General features: G+C 38.1%; 1 protein-coding gene across 14 annotated transcripts in view; it reads right to left on the bottom strand.

The window, feature by feature from the left end:
* The window catches only part of r3hdm1 (R3H domain containing 1), a 212,127-nt gene that overhangs the window by 90,781 nt on the left and 98,745 nt on the right, over positions 1 to 22,601 (bottom strand). For 7 of the 14 annotated variants that reach the window (XM_033024663.1, XM_033024668.1, XM_033024671.1 and 4 more), the window contains 8 exons: positions 22,213 to 22,308; positions 20,247 to 20,284; positions 20,105 to 20,158; positions 19,755 to 19,981; positions 18,233 to 18,484; positions 14,189 to 14,340; positions 6,675 to 6,776; positions 503 to 745 (listed from right to left, as the gene is read on the bottom strand). In XM_033024663.1, coding sequence (XP_032880554.1) covers positions 503 to 745; positions 6,675 to 6,776; positions 14,189 to 14,340; positions 18,233 to 18,484; positions 19,755 to 19,981; positions 20,105 to 20,158; positions 20,247 to 20,284; positions 22,213 to 22,308 — 1,164 coding nt within the window. The remainder of the gene's footprint in view (positions 1 to 502; positions 746 to 6,674; positions 6,777 to 14,188; positions 14,341 to 18,232; positions 18,485 to 19,754; positions 19,982 to 20,104; positions 20,159 to 20,246; positions 20,285 to 22,212; positions 22,309 to 22,601) is intronic. The other 7 variants (XM_033024673.1, XM_033024672.1, XM_033024674.1 and 4 more) reach the window with 5 other exon arrangements.

Below are 22,601 nucleotides of genomic sequence, written 5' to 3'. Positions count from 1 at the left end.
TCCACACAGAGGGGATCACATTGGTTTCTGAGGAGCCCTATTCTCTCTCGTTACATGTTAAATCAAATTATGTGAAAAATTATGCAAAAGTCGAGAAACAGGGTACTGCAGAACATAGCCTAAAGTATTTTCAAATGCTGATTGGGACAATAAAAAGCAGTATCAGCTTTGAAATGAGTCGTTTTGTTATTTTATCCGAAGAGATTTGAGTTTCGGGCTGTATAATATATCACAATCATTGAATACGAAGTTGTTTCACGGCATTAATCAGCAAATGACGCAAACTTTTTGTTCATAGAAAGGAATGGGTATGATAACAATGTCTTCCAACCAGAAATATATAAAAGATATATCATGGATTGATCTACAGCCTTAAATGGTATGGGGTTTAGGCCACAAACCATTTCTTGGGACAATTTCTCAAGCCACAATTATAGATGAATAAATCTTAAACAAGAGAAGTTTACAATGAGAATGGATAACTAATATTTAAGTATTTTACCTGCTGAATCGGCTGCTGCACATATCCCTGTTGTTGAAGCACTTGCTGACTAACTGATGCACCGGAGGCAGAATAGCCAGGAGTAGAAAGGGGTTGTCCTGGGGATGCCATGATAAAGCCAGGCTGTTGCTGTGGCTGAAGTACAACTGATGATGGGAATATGGCAGTATGGGCATCCGGAACTTCAGCAGATGGCTGACGGCCAAGGCTCATCTGACTAAACTGAGCACCAATGCTTTCTTGCTACATGGATAACAAAAGTTGTGATTAAAATAACACAAAAAACAAAGGCATTCCTTCATCATGGAAATTCAAATGACATGCAGTTGGTTATCAAGCCTCTATAAAAAATAGATTTGGTTTAACATTACAAAAAGTACCTAATTCCTACTGAAGAGTAATTATATTTGGGAATGCATCAAATTGGAAATTGTTGGCAGGTCAAAAGCCAGATCCTGTTTAATGGTTCCAAGCTATCTGAAAAAAACAAATCATGAACTTCCACATTTGCACCTTCGTGCGTTCATGTCTGGGACTTGCTGAACAACAGACAGCACTGCACATCCTTCATCATGGAAATTCTCCATCAATTTTCCACACATAGACTGGGAAACACATTCTGTAAAAGGGCTGGATGGATTGGAGTTTGTAAAATGTGTGCAGGATAGTTTTTTGCAGCAATACATAGAGGTACCTACTAGAGAAGGGGCAGTGCTGGACCTCCTGTTAGGAAATGAGGCAGGTCAGGTGACGGAGGTATGTGTTGGGGAGCACTTCGGGTCCAGTGATCACAATACCATTAGTTTCAATATAATTATGGAGAAGGTCAGAACTGGACCAAGGGTTGAGATTTTTGATTGGAGAAAGGCTAACTTTGAGGAGATGCGAAAGGATTTAGAAGGAGTGAATTGGGACATTTTGTTTGATGGGAAGGATGTAGTAGAGAAATGGAGAACATTTAAAGGTGACATTTTAAGAGTACATAATCTTTATGTCCCTGTTCGGTTGAAAGGAAAGAGTAATAATTGGAAAGAGCCATGGTTTTCAAGGGAAATTGGACACGGTTCGGAAAAAGAGAGAGATCTACAATAATTATAGGCAGCATGGAGTAAATGAGGTGCTTGAGGAGTATAAAGAATGTAAAAAGAATCTTAAGAAAGAAATTAGAAAAGCTAAAAGAAGATATGAGGTTGCTTTGGCAAGTAAGGTGAAAGTAAACCCAAAGGGTTTCTACAGCTATATTAATAGAAAAAGGATAACGAGGGATAAAATTGGTCCATTAGAGAGTCAGAGTGGACAGCTATCTGCAGAGCCAAAAGAGATGGGGAGATATTGAACAATTTCTTTTCTTCGGTATTCACCAAGGAGAAGGTTATTGAATTATGTGAGGTAAGGGAAACAAGTAGGGTAGCTATGGAAACTATGAGGATCAAAGAAGAGGAAGTACTGACACTTTTGAAAAATATGAAAGTGGATAAGTCTCCAGGTCCTGACAGGATATTCCCTAGGACATTGAGGGAAGTTAGTGTAGAAATAGCAGGGGCTATGACAGAAATATTTCAAATGTCATTGGAAACGGGAATGGTGCCGGAGGATTGGCATACTGTGCATGTTGTTCCATTGTTTAAAAAAGGTTCTAAGAGTAAACGTAGCAATTATAGACCTGTAAGTTTGACGTCAGTGGTGGGCAAATTAATGGAAAGGATACTTAGAGATAATATATATAATCATCTGGATAAACAGGGTCTGATTAGGAACAGTCAACATGGATTTGTGCCTGGAAGGTCATGTTTGACTAATCTTGAATTTTTTGAAGAGGTTACTAGGGAAATTGATGAGGGTAAAGCGGTGGATGTTGTCTATATGGACTTCAGTAAGGCCTTTGACAAGGTTCCACATGGAAGGGAGGTTAAGAAGGTTCAATGGTTGGGTATTAATAGTGGAGTAGCAAGATGGATTCAGCAGTGGCTGAATGGGAGAGAGTAACGGTGGATGGCTGTTTGTCAGGTTGGAGGCCGGTGACCAGTGGGGTGCCTCAGGGATCTGTGTTGGGTCCACTGTTGTTTGTCATATACATCAATGATCTGGATGATGGTGTGGTAAATTGGATTAGTAAGTATGCAGATGATACTAAGATAGGTGGTGTTGTGGATAATTAAGTCGATTTTCAAAGTCTACAGAGATTTAGGCCATTTGGAAGAGTGGGCTGAAAGATGGCAGGTGGAGTTTAATGCTGATAAGTGTGAGGTGCTACATCTTGGCAGGACAAATCAAAATAGGACGTATATGGTAAATGGTAGCGAATTGAGGAATGCAGTTGAACAGAGGGATCTAGGAATAACTGTGCATAGTTCCATGAAGGTGGAATCTCATGTAGATAGGGTGGTAAAGAAAGCTTTTGGTGTGCTGGCCTTTATAAATCAGAACATTGAGTATAGAATTTGGGATGTAATGTTAAAATTGTACAAGGCATTGGTGAGGCCAATTCTGGAATATGGTGTACAATTTTGGTCACCAAATTATAGGAAAGATGTCAACAAAATAGAGAGTACAGAGGAGATTTACTAGAATGTTGCGTGGGTTTCAGCACTTAAGTTACAGAGAAAGTTTGGACAAGATAGGTCTTTATTCTTTGGAGCGCAGAAAGTTAAGGGGGGACTTGATAAAGGTCTTTAAAATTATGAGAGGGATAGACAGAGTTGACATGGATAAGCATTTTCCATTGAGAGTAGGGAAGATTTAAACAAGAGGACATGATTTGAGAATTAAGGGACAAAAGTTTAGGGGTAACATGAGGGGGAACTTCTTTACTCAGAGAATGGTAGCTGTGTGCAATGAGCTTCCAGTGGAAGTGGCAGAGGCAGGTTCGATTTTATCATTTAAAAATAAATTGGATAGGTATATGGACGGGAAAGGAATGGAGGGTTATGGGCTGAGTGCAGGTAGATGGGACTAGGTGAGAGTAAGTGTTCGGCACGGACTAGAAGGGCCGAGATGGCCTGTTTCCGTGCTGTAATTGTTATATGGTTATATAGTTGCTCACATTCAGCCGAGTTGCAGAGCTGGCAAAGGTTAACCATTTGTGCAACCCAGTTAGGGATTTTTCAGAGTTGTAGCCTCTGCACCATGCCAAATGCAGCCAGTGGGCCAAGGACACAGTAAAGTGTGATACAGAGAATCTGACTGCAGGCATGTGTGACCGAGAGTGGAATTTCAGGCCTAAGCAATCCAGCTCATGGAGAAATATTCGTATTTTGAACCATTCTAACGTAATATGATTTTGATATCATGGTACATAAAGACACTTATATAGTCTGCCTTCCAACAGATTTAATGATTTAGATTTTTAGAAATAATACAAATTTTAAACTGTGTCAATTTAAATCCGTAAAACAGTATTTACTGAATTCTAGCATGCTAAGCAATGCAACAGGCCCATTCTTGCTCATGTGTGTGACCAAAAATATGAAAAATTGTGGAATACATCTCTTCTAATTCTGAAAGCATTACAGGTATATTGTTTTGCACTGTATATATTTCATATTTTATTCACAGTTTATCAAGTGACATTTTTATGTTATGCTGACAATGTTTGTTTAGGGTCAGAGGTCAAATATGACTGGTCACATGTGTGACCTCACACAGAAGCATATTTTTCATAACTCAGTTTTATCTTATAAACTGTGAATTTAAAAAAGCTAGAATGTTCATATATTTCGCAGACATGCATTATAGTTCTGTAAGTAGGAAAATAGCAATGAATAAGATTAATCTCTTACAATAATTTTTTTATGTATTACTTTATGTCAGGGGCCTCCAAACCTTTCAGTATGAGGGCCACATCATATGTTGGCAACTTTTTGCAGGCCGTAGGAAAAAATAAAGAAATGTAATTTTAATAAATGTAATGTCTCTCTCTCTCCCTGTCTGTCTCCGTGTCTGTCTCTGTGTCCCTCTCTGGATCTCTCTCCCTCTGTCTCTCTCTCTCTCTCTCTCTCTCTCTCTTTCTGTCTGTCTGTCTCTCTCTCTATATCTATCTCGATGTAAACTACCGCAGGCCCCATCTTCTCCAGCAGGGCGACGATGATGTCAGGTGTGGGTGGGGGGGTGAGCGTCCCTGGAGCCGAGGGAGTGGGAGGGAGAGGCCGAGGGTACCCGGCGTGGTGTCTCCCTGTCCCCGGGTTGCAGCCGGTGCAGGGACCGGGGGCGGGGAAGGACCGCACTGGGTAAGTCCGGGAGCGGGGAGACACCACGCCAGGTACCCTTGGCCTCTCCTTCCCCCGGCTCCAGGATGCTCGCCCCCCACTCACCCTCCCCGACGCGATGTCCTGGCCTGAGGGGTGGGGGGAAGAAAAGGAAACTTACCTGTGGAGCTGTCGGGTTCCTGAGGGGAAAAAAATATTTTGACACCAGTCAAGAAAAGACGGGAGGGGCGGGGTAAGTGGAGGCGCTGTTTTATCTCGCTACCACAGAATCCGCTAAGTAGCCCGCAACACGGAATGTGTTAAGACCTTGCTGGAGGTCGGATAAAATCTCGTGGCGGGCTGGAGGTGGCCCGCGGGCCATAGTTTGGAGACGCCTGCTTTAAGTGATGCCGTCTGGTCACGTGTGTGACATTTTGGTTCACTTTCCAAAGAATGGCCCAACAGCTGTATGAACAATCTAAAACAAATTTCTTTGCATTCCAATGCCCTCTGCTAATTTTTATCATTGATATTTACAAGTAAAAGAGATCCCAAGGAAAGAAGTCAAGTGTACATTAAAGACCACTTTATGGTCAAAGTTAAAAAAGAATTGTGAAGTGAATACTTTACATAATCAAATACAGGTTTCTAGTTTGGTTACTGGAGAACAATGGCCTAATCTAATGAAGAATCTTCTTTACTTGGAGATGATAAATACGGAGAACAAATAATTTAGTATAATATTATCCCCCTTTAATATAGTGATGCATTATTAAAAAGTCAGGGCGCCAAATCATGAAATCAAATAATTTTACATCTCACACACAAAGACACAGATTGGATGTGTGTTAAATTTTACTTAGTATAAATCCAAAGTATTAAAAGATTATCGTGGTGCAATGAATAAAAACCATTTATACTCGAGTAATGCAGTAGCAAAAACCTAAAGGAAATCTTTTTAACATTCACAATTTAAATATTGGGATTCTGAATGTGATCTGATAGTTTAAGGCATAGTTCCAAATTTTTAAATGAAGAATGACAAACATGGTACATTTTGTTCAAGATTAAAATGATAATACTTGTGCTATAATTTTTACATTCATTAATTTCATCTGGTCCTGCGCAAATATTTTCATCAGATATTTTGAGCAGTATAACAAATAATAATTTACAAAACTTTCTTCTGGTCAACGTTTACTTTGTAAATTCTAAGATTTGTCATGTCCTGTACAATTGAGAAATGTCCATCCTATGGTTTCAATGGGTCGATGAGCCAAGAATATTAAATTTTATAATCAATTATAAATCTTGAAATTCATCATGTTCATTATTAATTTTATGCTCATGAGCTATTGTACATATTACAACATGTACAGCATCCTTTTAAAGATTTAATGTATCAGTAAGGAGATGTAAAACATAGAATTTTGTAACAGTACTAGTTTGCTCTGCAAAACGTCTTCCTTGTTTTGCATTTAATTCACAATTACAGTTTTTTTTTAAAGTGCACTGGATAACCAATAATCATGCAGCTCAACTTTTGTATTACATAGCAAAAGCGAACAGAAGATACTATCCTAAATTATGCTAAGTACAACTTTAAAGATGAAGATCTCTCAGTTTTTCTTGCAATGCAGAAATATGCAGATGCAAGAATACAAAATGTTAGCAGAGAATGTTGGAAATATTCAACAGGGCAGGCAGCATCATGCTGCTTGACCTGACCTACTGAGTATTTCCAGCATTTATGTTCAACTAATTTTTAACTGTTCACTGAAATAGGGTGAATTTATAATTTTGCTTTGCCATTGCCATTTTGTTTTAAAAAGCTTTAAATCACAAAAATTGTTTAAAAAAAATACTCAGCCAAATATGAAGAGTGGCATAAAGCAAATTATATGTAATAATCACCAGCAGAGAAAAGAAAGACTTAATAAACTAAAAGACCTTCTGAAAGATGAGAATAGAATATTGAGTGTCAATACCACAGTGTATTGCTGGGTAGGTGATACTGGCAGGAGCTGAGGTGGGTAAGAGACCGCAGAGTACTGGATAGGCTGTGAGGAAGACTGCAGAGCCCGAATTGGCTGAAGAAGCAATAGTTTGCACAGTTAATTCAGCAACAGTAACTTCATAAAACCCTATGTTTGTTTTCAGCATCAAAGTACATTAAGATTTTACTGTATTAAATTTAATTTACAAAAACACTGTCACAATGAACTGTTTGATATATTACTGGTTCTAGCAACCACCTCAATACCAAAAATTAGCAATAATTTCTTAGAATTATTTTTTAATTCATAGCACCTTAAGGGTTTAGTTGCTTTACATAATATATATTGTTAATTAGCTTTTAACATACTGAGAGCAGCATCTTGAATATATTTATGAAAGTACATTGGAACAAAAAAATGTTAGGGAATTAATCAGCAAAAAAGGGCAAATAATATGTACTGCAATTTTGTTTTCATTGTTTTATTTGCAAGAGATGGACATTTGCAAGGCCAGACCTAAATTTTGAAACATAGATAGAAACATAGAAAATAGGTGCAGGAGGAGGCCATTCGGCCCTTCGAGCCAGCACCGCCATTCATTGTGATCATGGCTGATCGTCCCCTATCAATAACCCGTGCCTGCCTTCTCCCCATATCCCTTGATTCCACCAGCCCCTAGAGCTCTATCTAACTCTCTCTTAAATCCATCCAGAGACTTGGCCTCCACTGCCCTCTGTGACAGGGAATTCCATAAATTCACAACTCTCTAGGTGAAAAAGTTTTTTCTCACCTCAGTCTTAAATGACCTCCCCTTTATTCTAAGACTGTGGCCCCTGGTTCTGGAATCGCCCAACATTGGGAACAGCTTTCCTGCTTCTAGCTTGTCCAGTCTTTTTATAATTTTATATATTTCTATAAGATTCCCCCCCTCATCCTTCTAAACTCCAGTGAATACAAGCCTAGTCTTTTCAATCTTTCCTCATATGACAGTCCCTCCATCCCAGGGATCAATCTCGTGAACCTACGCTGCACTGCCTCAATCACAAGGATGTCCTTCCTCAAATTAGGAGACCGAAACTGTACACAATACTCCAGATGTGGTCTCACCAGAGCCCTATACAACTGCACTATAAATTCCACTTAACAAGGTGGTAAAGGGTGATGGGTTTTAACCTACTACAATGTAGGGTGGCAGGGCAACACAGTAACGTAGCTGCGGAGCTACTGCCTTACAGCGGCAGCGACCTGGGTTCAATCCTGACTCCAGGTGCTTGTCTGTACGGAGTTTAAACATTCTCCCCGTGACCGGAGTGGGTTTTCTCCAAGATCTTTGGTTTCCTCCCACAATCCAAAGAGGTACAGATTTGTAGTTTAATTGGCTTGGTATAAATGGCAAATTTATACATTTGTGTGTCCCAGTGTGTGTAGGATAGCGTTAATATGTGTGATCGCTGGTCGGTGCATCTCGGTGGGCAGAAGGCTCTGTTTCCGTGTTGAAATTCTAAACTAAAAATTAAACTAGTGGCTAAAGCAATGAGCATCAGGAACTTAGCAGGATGCAACAGACTGCAACTGCCTTAGATATGCAAAGGACTTACAGATTTTTTCAATATTGGGAAATGTGATGGATGAAAGAAGAGCCTCAGATCTAACTTTGCTGAAAGCACCAAGATAATATTCACATAAACTAGGTAGATGAAAGCAGAAGAGTACAAAGGAGCATAATGACTCATGGTGAGCAGGCAAGATTCTGCCAGATGCAGATGAATATGGGAAAGTTAACATGGATGAACATACGGATATTTAGTGGCCCAAGTGCAAAATCACGAATACCAGTGAATGGGTATAACCTATTACAACTGTAAATGACTATACAATCCCTTGAAAATCAAAATACTGGAGATATTGGAAATCTGAAGTAAAAATAAAAATGCTGGAAACATTCAGCATGTCAAACAGCATCTATGGAATGAGAAACCATGTTCTCACGACTCTTCAGAGTAAAAAAAAAAAGTTGATTTTAAATTGCAAAAAAAGGTGTGGCACAGTGGTCGGGTTGTGCCAGAGACCTGGGTTTGATCATGACCTCAGATGCTGGCTATGTGGAGTTTGCATGTGTTCCTTGTGATCACGTGGGTTTCCTCGAGGTGCTCCGGTTTGCTCCCACATCTCAAAGGTGTGCGGGTTTATAGATTAATTGGCCTCTGTAAATTGTCCCTAGTGTGTAGTGGGATGACTAGTGTGAATAGGTGATCAATGGTCAGCGTCTGCTCGCTGAGCCGATGGGCCCGTTTCCATGTTGTATGTCTAAACTGGAAGGTGAGGAAGGGTTCAAAAGATAATAGAATGCCAGGGTAGATGTTATGGAGGTCATCTAAACAATGAGTTTATAGATGTAGTTTGTGAGAAAGAAAATGAAAAAAATGAAGTTTTTTGTCATGTGCACAAGCACAGTGAGGTACAGGTACAATGAAAATCTTGCTTGCTATAGCATAACACACGCACAGCATCTAAAAATATAAATAAGCTAATGTGAAAGTTGTAAAATGTTCAGCAGATCACACTATGCTAACAAACTGAAAAATAACTGAATCAATATCACCTGAAAAATAACTGAATCAATATCACAGTAGGGTAACTTGCAACAGCCAGTCCTGATACAGATGCAGAAAGTAAGTTACTTTGAGTTGTAGCATTTAATATAGTCCAGAGGCCTGCCAGGTGAGGTGCGGTTCCACAAGCTTATTTTGAACATTGTCGGAAGAATGTAGAGACCACAGACATAGGTCAGAGTGGGAGTAAGATACAGAATTAAAGTGGCTTCCCTTCTTATACAGTTGACAGATCCTTTGACTGCGTCACTCCATTTTATCATGAGCAGTGCCTTAAAAAAAAGTTCACAGGTATTTTGCCTTCCACCTCACCAGTCATCACATTTATCAGATCATCCTTCACCAATTTCCACCAGCTCTAATGGGATTGCACAACCAAATGTACATTCCCAACAATTCACTATTTAGTATTCACTACTCCTAGTCTGCTCTTCTGTCTATGCCAACCACTTCCTTATTTATGACAAATTTTAATGCATCATTTCCATCATTTCCCCTCTTCCCTTCTCACAATCCTTGGACTCAATCATTCTTTGCACTTCTTCCAATTTAGTATTCTGCATTCATAGTCAGAGAGTCATACAGCAGTGAAACTGTCCTGATTCAAGTACATGCCCAGATGTTTAATAAATGCCAGAGTCCCAGTCTCCAACACCTTCACATGATGTGCATTCCAGATCACAACTACCTTCCGGGAGGAAAATTCTCTTGCAGTTCCCCTTTCTCTTCATCTTAAATTTACGAGCTATAGTTTGAGACATCTCTGCCGTGGGGAGAGGTTTCTTTCTATTTACATGAAAAGTTCCCTTCATAATTTTGTATACTTGTATCAGGTCACTTGTCTGCTCCGAGGAAAATAAACTCCAGCCTATTCTGACGCCTCATAACTGAAACATTTCAATGCAAGCATCATCCCAGTCAATCTTCATGACACCCTTTCCCATCCAATCTCGTCTTTCCTCTTGTGAATTAGAACTGTTCACAATATTTCAGCTGTGACCTAATCATTGCTTTATGAAGATATATTAAGACCTCTGTTATCTGAGGAAGGATGTGCTGGCTCAGGAGAGGGTCCAGAGGAGGTTTACGAGAATTATCCCAGGTATGAGTGGATTAACATATGATGGATGTTTGATGCCACTGGGCCTCTATTTGCTGGAGTTTAGAAAGATGAAGAGGGACCTCACTGAAACTTACTGAATACTGAAAGGCCTGGATAGAGTGGACGTGGAGAGGATTTCCACTAGGAGATAGAGTCTAGAACGTAAAAAGGATGTTCTTTTAGGATGATGAGGAGGAATTTCTTTAGTCAGAGGGTGGTGTATCTGTGGAATTCACTGCGGCAGAAGGCTGTAGAGGCCGTCAATGGATATTTTTAAGGCAGAGATAGATTCTTGATTGGTACGGGTGTCAGGGGTATTGGGGAAAAGGCAGGAGAATGGGGTTATCAGGGCAAGATTGGAATAGCAGAGTTGACTTCATAGGTCCAATTCTGCTCCCATCACTTACGAACCTATGTATTTATTATATTATATTCCTCTGGCAAATAAAGGCAAACGTCACATATGCCTTGTTCGCAGCTCTTTCTACCCGTCTTGCCATCTTCAGGGATCTTTAGACTTGGACATCAAGGTCCCTTTGTTCCTGTGGCTCTACCATTCATGGTACATGTCTCACCCTTGATGCATCATCTCCCAAAATACATCACCTCTGACAGCTGGATTAAATTATATCTGCCATTGCCCTGCCTAATTTACGCGCTGATCACAATCGTTCTTTAGCCTGAGATTATCCTCACTATCTAAAGAACATATTTTTTTTCTGTGATCTGCAAGCTTACTAATCATCTATATAATTAAAAGTCTAAACTTGACCACTTCCTGTTTACACTGTATATTGATTTTAGAAATAACGCGACCACTTACGGCTGTGATTTTTGGCCACCATATTCAGAGTCCCCCCCCCCCCCAGCTGTCAGGGCCAGAGTATTTTTCCCCATCGATGAAAAATAAAAGACTTATTAATGTTTAAAAAATGTTGAGATTCTTTCTCCTGTCAATCATGCCATGAAGGTCACACCCCTTCTGGTGGGAGGGGAGGAGCTATAAAACTTGGAAGTGTGGGCGTGACTCAATCTCTGCAAGATGGGGGAGGGAGAGGGTCACGACTCTCAATCAGAGCTGGAAATCTACAGAACACTGAGAATACTGACCTGTGAGTGCCCTGTATGTGTTTCTAAACTGTGTCTTTTGCAACTGTGTGGCTATTGAAATATGTGCCTTTTGCAACTGTTGCCTTTTGCAACTGTGTGCCTTTTGCAACTGTGTGCCTTTTGCAAATGTGCATCTTTTGCAACTGTGCGTCTATTGCAACGAGAAATAAGATGGAAATATCTAAAATTGATTGTCCACCCTCTCCCCCTTCTCTCTCTCACAGTCTCTCACCTGTTTTCGGCAGAATCTCTGGCAGTTTCTGAGCTGCCAGCCTGCCAGGCTTGAGTTACTGAGCTGCCAGGCCTGAGTGACTGAGCTGCCAGCCCAAGAATCCATTCGGCCCACAATATCCATACTAGCCCTCTGGAAACCCATCCCTTCGGCCCACAACATCCATGCTAACACTTCATTCAGGGGCAAAAAAAGCCCCCCCCCCCCCCCCCCACACTGGCCAGCAATCTTGGAATTGGTGGAGAGGTGGAATATTGTGTTGGGGCACCAGCCCTCCCGTGTGAAGCTGGGACCCAACGGGTCCCACTTAGTCTAGTACCTCCTAAATCTCCAACATCAAAACCCTTGTATAGCGAGAGCCCTCGAACCTTCCCCTGTGGTATATTACTGATAATGCTCGGTCATAACCTTCTAGTCCTATTATCAAGCCAATTTTGTAACCAATTTGCCAACATTCATAGCATCTTTTTTGAACAGCTTTTCATCTGAGGTCTTCGCAAATATCTTTCTAAGGCCGATGCAAGCCACTTCTCCATTGCCCTCATTAATATATGTAATTAACTATTCAAATAGCTCAATCAATCAGGAGCAATTAGGTGGAAAAAGGCTCCCGACTGAACATTTTGTCTGTCCATTTCCTTCTACAGATGCTGTCTGACCCGCTGAGTTTCTCTTGGTTTTTTGCTCAATATTCCAGCATCTGCAGGTCCTTGGATGAATCAGGATCTCACAGCACCAAAGTCATGCCGACGAGCCCCAAGTAGCCTCTGCCTTTCAGTATTTACAGAGTAAACTCTCCTGTTAAGAAATCAAAACCCCAATGGTTGACTGGTATAAAGAATACCAGAATACCAGAATAGTGATGCAGAGATCCATGATGACCCCACTTTAATTCTCCATCCAGTTCCACTTGGAACTATCTGTCTTCAGCCTCCTGCAATGATGTTTAGTTTAGTGTCAAGTGTACCGAAGTACAGCGAAAAGCTTTTGTTGCGTGCTAATCAGTCAGCATAAAGACAGAACACGATTACAATCGAGCCATTTACGGTGTATAGATACATGATAGGGGAATAACGCCCTTGGGCAAGGCAAAGCCAGCAGTCCGATCAAGGATAATCCGAGGGTCACCAATGAGGTAGCTAGCAATTTAGCACTACTCTCTGGCTGTGGTAGGATCATTCAGTTGCCTGATAATAGCTGGGAAGAAACTGCCCCTGAATCTGGAGGTGTACGTTTTTACTTTTATACCTTTTGCCTAATGGGAGAGGGAAGAAGAGGGAGTGTCCAGGGTGCCACTCGTCCTTGATTATGCTGCTAGCCATGCCGAGGCAGCGTAAGGTATAAATAGAGTCAATAGCAAGTTGGTTTGCTGCAATTTCTTGCGGTCTTGGATGGATCTATTCCCAAACCAAGCTGTGATGCAGCCTGATAAAATGCTTTCTCTGATGCATCTGTAGAAGTTGGTGAGAGTTTTAGCGGACATGCCAAACTTCTTAAGCCTTCTAAGGAAGTAGAGGCGTTGGTGTGCTTTCTTGGGTGTTGTTTCCATATGTGTGGTCCAGGAGAAGTTGTTGGTGATATTGACTCCTAGGAATTTGAGTTTTGATGTAACAACGTCCAATGTAAACCCGGGAAACAGCACCTTCTTCTGGACATGTAGACAAATTTTACGTTGCTTTCTCTGGTTTTATCAGAACTGTCCATTTCTGCTCTGTTAATATTGACTCAGTTTTTCCCATTTCTATTATTTCCTTTGTTTGCATTCTCACTGTAACTGCCCGTTTCATACTTTTTGTTCATTTTATCTCTCTCCAACTGTCCTTATTAACCCATCAATCAGATTACCACTAAATCTATCCCCATGGCAAACGTGGTCTCACCCTGCAAGATTTTTTTCTTTGTCCTATCCATCTGTCATCACCTTCTTTGCAACTTAAAACAAACATCTTATGGTCTGCCTTTCCCAGTTCTGATGATGAGCTTAATCTGATGTATTAATTCTGTATTTCCACAGATGCTGTCAATCCCTTGAACCTGCTCTGCAATTCCATATTATGGCCGACTTTAAAATCATTTCTCCACTAAGAACAAACGAAAAAGAAACTTGCGCAACCATTTTACTCTTCGTAGCTATGCTGCTATTCAACAAGATCACATACCTCATCACAGGTATGCTACACAGTTTAATTATCAAATCATTTGTGTAATATTTCATGCAATTATGATCTATAACAATCAAGTCCATTTTATGGAGTTTATATTTTACTTTTACGTTTTCAGAAACAATGTTCAAGAATTTTTAACAATCAACTTCAATGTGAATGTTCACAGTAAAAGTCAACAGATAAACCAAGATTCCCTTTCAGTTCAATTTTAATTATTTGTAATCATGTAGCCTTATCTCTCGTCAGACAATTTAATTTTTAGTTTTTATCCATTTGCAACTAACCTGGGAAAGGATCTGATTTGGTACTTGCTGCTGCTGTGGACACGTCGGCTGTGTTTGCTGTGCAGGATCAGCCATAGGGTTTCTCACAGGCTGCTGGACAGGTGGGGGATTAAACAATACTGTTGTACCATCTGGATTCATGAAAGGCTGTCCTGCAGAGGTAAAATGATTTGTGTCAAGAACATTCAACTAAAGACTTTCCAAAATGAAACATAGTAAGGCATCTTTTAATATTTATTTGATTCAGATCAAAGAGGACACTAAACCCAGTATTATGTTTCAGGAAGTACACAGAATACAATGTGTACAGCAGATCACTGCATGATGACAAGGAGCAAAAAAGCTATTGTGCACTGGGTCACATCACTCTTTGCTAAAAAAAGCACCAAAGAGTCATCCTGAAGAGCAGACATCCGCAGTTTTTTAAAATCTCCATTACCAAGTGTCTTTTAAATCCTACAGCTATGCCTCTCCACACTCACCTCAAAGGGGGAGGAACTCATGGATAGTTTGAGCACTCAGATGGAAGAAACCAATTTATCCGCCCTTGCTGCTCATCCTTCCTATACCATTGTAAGCTTCTGAACTGTGTCTGTTGCACATTAATCCTCCAACACAATAAACAACACCATTCTCACTTCATACCTATCCAGCTCAGTAAGACTACCTTGCTTGGGGCCATTCTTTTCACCTGACCACAGTCAGAGCATCTCCTGTAATGCCTTTTCTTGTCATCCAAAGCATAGACTCGGAACTTGTTCTTGGTGTCCCTCTCCCCCTCCCTCATCCAACTAATCATATTCACAACATCCTTTCCACTGGCAATACTTTTTTTACAATAAATGGGGTCAGTTGCCAAATGTTCACTGAGTCACAAAACTCTACCTCTTGTCTACCATTTTCTAGCCTTTCACTTCCTGTGTTGTCAGCCATCATCTAAAGATAATTTCAACTGTCATCTACAGGGCAACCTTAATGTCTGTATCTAGGTACCAATTTCATCATGCTCCCCCATTCAAAGTACAGAATGAATCTGCAGATTAACAACTTCACATTTTATTCAACTATAATTTGAGTTTCTGGCCTGATATACATTCCATTACAGAGTTTCTTTATCTGTAACTAATCAATGTTTGGAAACCAGCTCATGGATAGCCATGATTCCTCCAATGCTTCTAAGACCAACTCTCCATACTCAACAGACTACATTTCTGACAAATCTAAAACTCTTGTTTAAATCTTACCTAAATGGTACTTTGTTGTCACATCTACCCAGGTATAGGGAAATTCCTTTTTTGCATACAGTTAGTAAAAATGTTAACACTACATCGCCACAATCATTCTCAAATATAAGAGTCTAAGAACAAAAGATTACACTGAAGCAGTACACAAGAGTTGCCACGTTTTCAGCACCTTCTTGCATCCATCAAGTTCAATTCTCATCTAACACTGGACAGCTATCTTTTCCTTCCTTGATAATGTCAGGTCAAATTTTAGATTTGTATCATATGTTTAAAATGCTGAAATTTATCTTATTTAACTTCCACCTATCCAAAAGCCATCATCAACACTCTTTGACACCAATTCTACATTTCTTCCACCATGGTCAGTTGTGCAGAGCATGGACCTTGCTCTGGAAATTCCCTCACAACACTAATTCCCTATCCATACCTTCCTCCCCTTTTAAAACACACCATCAGGTCCAATATTTTTAAAATTCCAATGCTGTGGCATGTATTTTCTTCTGATTAGGCTTCTGAGAAATGCCTTTGTGTTACAGGTTCCACATACACCTAAGTTATAATTGACTCTTCTTTCACACAGTCCAAATTATTTAAAATATTTAAGGAATTCTTTGAGATAATGATTTTTTTGACAATGCTCAATGTATTTTTCTAAGTATGTTAATGTTAAGTCATCTTTATTATAATGTGATCTTATAGAAAGCTTGCCCTCTCTATGCAGAAACTGAGAACAAAGGTGGATGTGTACATGCACGTTAGCCAAGAACACAATTAAATTCATTTTTCATATACTATTAAAAGTAGATTGTAAATAAACAGGACATATTCTCTTTGGACATTTAGCTCAGAATGCATTGAAACCACAATATTAAAAAATGTACTTTGTTTAAGAGTAAAATAAATAATATTCTGAGATTAAGTTACACTGTTGAATACCGAACAAGATAATTTTTTAGAAACAAACAGGTCAATCTTTAATAAGGCCAGGAATTTTTATCATATTCATTACAAATGTGTCCATTTAACATTTACAAAGTAAGAATAAGTTTATACTATATAGAACTGAAAATTCTATTTAACCCAAAATTAAAATATTTCTGATGACAACAGTATATCTACATTACAGTAATTGCCAAGTGCCAATAAATTGAAAAGGAAAGGATGAAAATAAAACAATGATAAAACATCAAATGCATGAATTATGCACATAATATTTAGTGAAAATCATCTCTTTGAATACATCTCCCATTTTCAATTTATTTGCTAGTTTCACTTTAGAAGGTCAATCTTAGCATAAATATAATTGAGATCACTGGCATTTCTACATGCTGGAAATGTTTAGAATTACCACTAATGTCAGCTTCAAAAGGAACATGAATTTTAATTATATTCAAACCTAAAAAAAGGGGATTTTGGAAACCTACGTGGGCCATTAAAACACAATGAATGATCATCTATTAATTAACTTTTATTTTATACTCATCCCTCAGCAGAAAACATTTCATTCGTTGCTCAAGAAATAATTTAATAAGTTATTAATATTGCTTAACTAGTATATATGGCAAGATGATATTTGTAATTATAAAACAGACTTAACTTTACAATTGCTACTCATTGCCACCAATATCCTAGAGGTCTTTAAAGTAAGAATTTTTTATCAAACTGCCATAAAAAAAGAATTCTGGTTTATTTACCTGATAGTTATTTCCAGTGGCACGTCAAGCAGCTTGCCTCCAATTATTTAAATTTTTTAAACTGAAACTACATATTATTTCAGCAATTGTGGATGATCAAAAAACAAGTATTTGGAACACACTTGCCAAGTGTTTATTAAATAGTGTTTATTAATTAGTCATAAATTAAAACAGTGTGGAAACAGGCCCTTCGGCCCAATTTAGATATAGCTCTTAGGGCTAATGGAATCAAGGGATACAGGGAGAAATCAGGAACGGGGTACTGATTTTGGATGATCAGCTATGATCATACTGAATGGCAGTGCTGGCTCAAAGGGCCGTATGGCCTACTCCTGCACTACTTTCTATGTTTCTATGAAGCTATGCTCTGGTCACAAAAATCATCTTTCAACAAACCAGGACAAAAACTATCCACTTATGGCAATCAAATGAAAATTTGAAACAGTAAAAACTATGGCACGCTAACCAAAAGCCCTTTGGCATCATTGAGGGCACATGTGCAAATCATTTGAAAATGTATATCTGCAAACATCCTTGCCATTTCTGAAAATCAGAGCCACTTATTTATATTTATATGCAATGGACTGATCATCCAGTGATTCGTAACTTTTACACCATTTGCTATCTAAACAGGAAAGCACAGTTTCACAGTTCACAATTATAGATTCCTTGTCTTCCACTAGAATTAAAAATGACAATATTGTTTATAAATTTAACAAGGCATAACTTCCCTCAACGATAATTGCACAATTTGGACTCTCCCTTTCCTCTCCTCAGATCCAAGTTCCAAAACAATTCTGTTGAATTTGTTTACTTAATTATTACTATTGATTACTTAATTTGCATTAGATTTGGTGATTAGACATCAATATGAAGAATATGATGATTTAATTTTTTGGATGAAATTATAACATTGAAAAGGAAAATTAAACGTTCAAGTAGACATTTTTCAACATATACAGACAATATAATTCATATAACAAGTTAAAACATAATTGAAGAAAACATTTAAAGTATTACAACAGCATTTAAAAAGACATGAACAGCATTATGCAGAACTGTAAACTTCAGTTGACAACAAACAAATCCTAGCAGTGTATACCAACCTGTTTGAGGGTTCACGAGAATACTGCCAGGTGGTATGCCTGCAGCTTCCAAGGGAAGCAAAAAGAAGCTAGTGCTAGTAGGAATCACTTGCCCACTCATGCCACCATCAAAGGTAAGAGAATTACTAGTGTTGACAGCTGAATAGACGGCTGGCACACCATGAGTCTGGCTCATAGCTGTGACTGGAAGAGGTTGATGGGTGCGAGAAAGGGAACCAGTGGATGACCCTACACTACTAGAAGATTCTGAACCTGGGAAAGGAGCAATGAGAAATCTTTATCTAGAGACAGAAACATCATGCCTTTTTTTTCCTTTCTATGCATTTAGATGAATTTAAGAGTTCAAACATGCACAATATTAGAAAAAAAAATCAATAGATTTCCTTTTGACTGTTACATGTTAAAAGCATTAAAGCTCAAACTAACCATCAGTTAACTTAGCAAACTCTAATTTTAGATACAATTGTACAACTACAACATGCAAATTAATTCACTAAAGCATAAGTTTAAAAAATAATAATAAAGTCAGCCACTAAAGAAAGAATAAAGGTGTTATGCAGCCGAAGGTTTTTTTCTCCCGAGATGATTATATATTTCTATGTCTACTTGCAGATAATCACAGTACAGAAATTAAAAACAAAACACACAGCTATTCAGATGTGAGAGAGAAAATTAATTTCAAACATGAACCGGAATTCAAAAACAACAGCCATTCTTACAACAAAAGAATAAAAGATTAACACAAATTAACAGGGACCAGTATACTGCCTTGAACAAGGTAACAGTATAAAATCTGTAAATGCAGAGCAGCAAAACCAAAAAATCTCAAAAGTATTGAACAAAAATTACAGATTTTCTCCAAATAGACAATGAAATAGATGCTCCCGAATTGGATTTTGAGAATTCAATTACAGTTTCACATTTTGGGTAATTTCTTCCATCTGTTATTTTTGTTTCTAAAGTCAATTACAGCTCGCATTTCTTTGGGTAACCAAAATAACCTAAAACAGTATAGCACTAATTAGTCAAATGGTATATTTTCTTTTATTGCTTTACTGATTTTGCAGTAGTATTTTAATAAATACATTGCCTGGTGAAATCTCCAGACTTATCTTTGAACTGCTTGGAAGAAGTGCTCACCTCAGTCAAAGCAATATTGACAGACTACTATTGGATCAGCATGAACTCAGAAACGCAAAAAAAAAATCAGTTTTCAGCTATGAAGTGTGCAGTGACTCAAGCTGCAAAGCTCTGGACTCAGCTGCAGCACTTCTATCAACTAATATGCGAGCACTCGATCTGTGGGCTCAGCATGATTAACGGCCAAACAGGTGAAATACTGAAAAAGATGAGCGCAAGAGTCAGCAGCAATAGGAAAGGAGAAACAGAAAAGCTTATAAAAACTAAATAAATTTAAATTGTGGTGAGAAATGGGAAAATTGGATTGACTCTCTGAAAGCCAGCATTTGCCAAACCAGTACTTTACTGTTATGGTGTACAGCTGCACACAAGAGGAATGTACCTGTTTTTGAAAGCCTGCCTGTACTTTTGCTGCTACCAGAGCTATCACCTCTTGCCAATACAGAAATTCCACTGAAGCTGCTAGCTTTCGTCATCGCAGGTTTCAGGTTGCGGTTGGAGCTATCCGAATCTGTACTACTCCACGGACGTGGCTCTGACCACTTATGTTCATTTTCAGTACTGCTCTGCCAACTATTGGAGGATCTCCCTGTGCCATCCTTATTTCCTCTGAAGAAAGGTACAAAAGAAACCCAACTTTCATTTTCCATCAAATCACAAATTAAAGAATGAATAAAATCATCAGTATCTACAGGATACAGTTTATTTTTATTTGAACAACCTCTTCTGTACCTAAATATCTGACGTCTTTGTTGGGTGCTGTTAGCAGCTTCTTCTTCGGGAGATCTGTAAACATTAACAGAACATTTCACAATTCAATGCCAAATAACATGTATAACAAATAATTTAAGTGGTCTTTCCAAATTGCACTAACCTTTTATCAGTAAAGTAATTATCCTGGGAAAATGACAACTGAAAGAGAAAACAATTTTTTTTAATGCTAATCAAAAAGATCACAAAATCAACCTATTAACAATCACTTTATGCTATTCCGTTTTAATTTAAAAAGAACCATTCTTTGGTACCAAGGATATAAACTGTATTTCATTCACAATTTTCCACAAACATCATGAAATATGGTAAATAGTTTAAAAAAAAGTTTTTTTTTTACAGGCAGTGTCCTTTCTATTTTAGGAATTTTATTGCACCAAACAAATTTGAAACAACATCTTGATATAAGCAAAAACAACCATTAATACAAAAAATGTATCTGTTGCTAATAAAATCAGTTACTAATTATCACAGTATAAACAATGTTGCTGAATGCATACAATTTTATAATTGTTATTATGGCGCTGAGAAGCTATTTGAAGGTTTCTCTAAATAAATCAATAAATCCTAACATGTCAGAAAGACAAAAACCCAGGGTATAACGACATCCAATATAAGATCACGGTCAGGAAAAATCATATTTTTTACACTCCCTTTTAGAGTGTTTAAATTTTTATATGGAACAAATGTGAAGGTAGCAACTTCTTCAGAACACTGCAAAAGGCGTGCCTTTACGCAATCACAAACCTGAAAAAAATTCTGTCATTGTTAACTTCTTACTGAGCTCAGGTGGACAATCTGCCTGTAGAATTCTGCATGAAGCTCAGAAAACAGAAACAAAAAACCTGTAGATCTTCTTGTAAAAGCGATCCAGGTTTAAAAAAAATCAGCTTATTTAAAAAAAATCTTGATTCTAATAAAATCAATCATTCCATTTATTTAGATTCTTGTTTTATGCAAATGTTACAACAGTGGAGCTGTGAACAGCCAAGATGCGAGGAACATTCACATTAAAGAACAGCAGACAGATAATATGTGTACATGATTTTAAGAATCCCTACACTTATTTTTACTCAAATTGCTTTCCTGACACAGTTTGGTATCCTGAAGTGTTTTCGGGGGAAGCTGCCATAAGTGCACCAATGGAGTCCTTTTGTTCTTTCAGCGTTTACTTTGACTACACTTGCTCCAAGATAAATTTCCATGTAATAATTTATAAACGTTTTTTTCTGAATTGCCGTAATCAAAATTAATGCATCCAAATACTCCAAATACAAAGAAAATAACAATATCTAGCATTGTGATTGTTGAACTTTGGGGACTATCCAATGAATGCCATCGAGTTTTTTTCCAGCCTCGAGTTCCAAAGAGTAAAATTTAAAAAATGATACACTGAAAATTCAGTTTTAAAGGAGTCTAGGATTTTAGTCCGATATGCCATCTCAGAAGCATTATTTACTTTTCCATTTCTTGTACTTCACATCCAAGCACCGCCATAGGCATTCTTTTCCCTTTCATTTACCACACATTAATAACAATGTTTCCAACTGGCAAAAAACAACATTTCATAATACTGCAGATCATCTGAATTGTGCCCCTAACTCAAAAAAACCCCCAAAATTATGAGCATTGCAAAGATCTGTCAGATGTCCCCATAAGTGCATCATACAATTGCAATTTCTTATTGTTTCTGTAACTGAAATGTTTTGCTTATGAGCAAAATAGGTTGCATATAAAATATAGCTCAAATTTCTGTATCCTACTCTAATATGTACCACCTGCTCACACTGAAAATCATTTAAAATTTATTTCAAGAGTTTCAACAAACAGTGAAATGAACTGTTTGTATTTACCTAGGTAGATGGGACAGCATCCTATATAGAAAACCAAATACAGACTTTGTGATTGAATCTACCTTTCAATTAACTGATGTATCACATACTCTAAAATCTCCAGAACTGAGTCAATCAAGTCCAATACTTTCTAGATTTTTCAGCTACTCACATATAGCTAGTAATGTCCAGTTTAAAACCAAATTTTACTTTTCTCCTTTCTCACTCTATACTTACATCTTGAGAAAATATCCTATCTCTGACCCGCTGATATTCCTCTTCCCTCTCCTCTATTGATTTGCTTCTTCTATCATGCCGCAATCTGATACGTATCTGGAAATTTTGAACAAATCGTCTTCTTAGGAGATTGAAATACTTCAAAGTAAAAATGAATTTAATTGAAGATTTAACAATACCAAAATAATATCTTTTTTTTTAAAAACAAATTTGAAAGCGCTTTTTGGTCGTAATCACTGCTGCACTCTCCTTCCAAATAAGTATTTTCTAAGTCTTTTTCATTGTACATTTCATTCTCCTAAGGCAGTTTGTGCTTCCACTTTTACTTAATTCCAGATGTTTTCCTGATTGTGCCATAAAATTCCACTGAACTGGTAGCTGATTCATTC

The sequence above is a fragment of the Amblyraja radiata genome, chromosome 7 (genome assembly GCF_010909765.2).
Source record: "Amblyraja radiata isolate CabotCenter1 chromosome 7, sAmbRad1.1.pri, whole genome shotgun sequence".
NCBI classification, from domain to species: Eukaryota; Metazoa; Chordata; class Chondrichthyes; order Rajiformes; family Rajidae; genus Amblyraja; species Amblyraja radiata.
The sequence above is the reverse complement of the archived record's forward strand: the minus strand, read 5'-3'. Positions and strand labels throughout refer to the sequence as shown.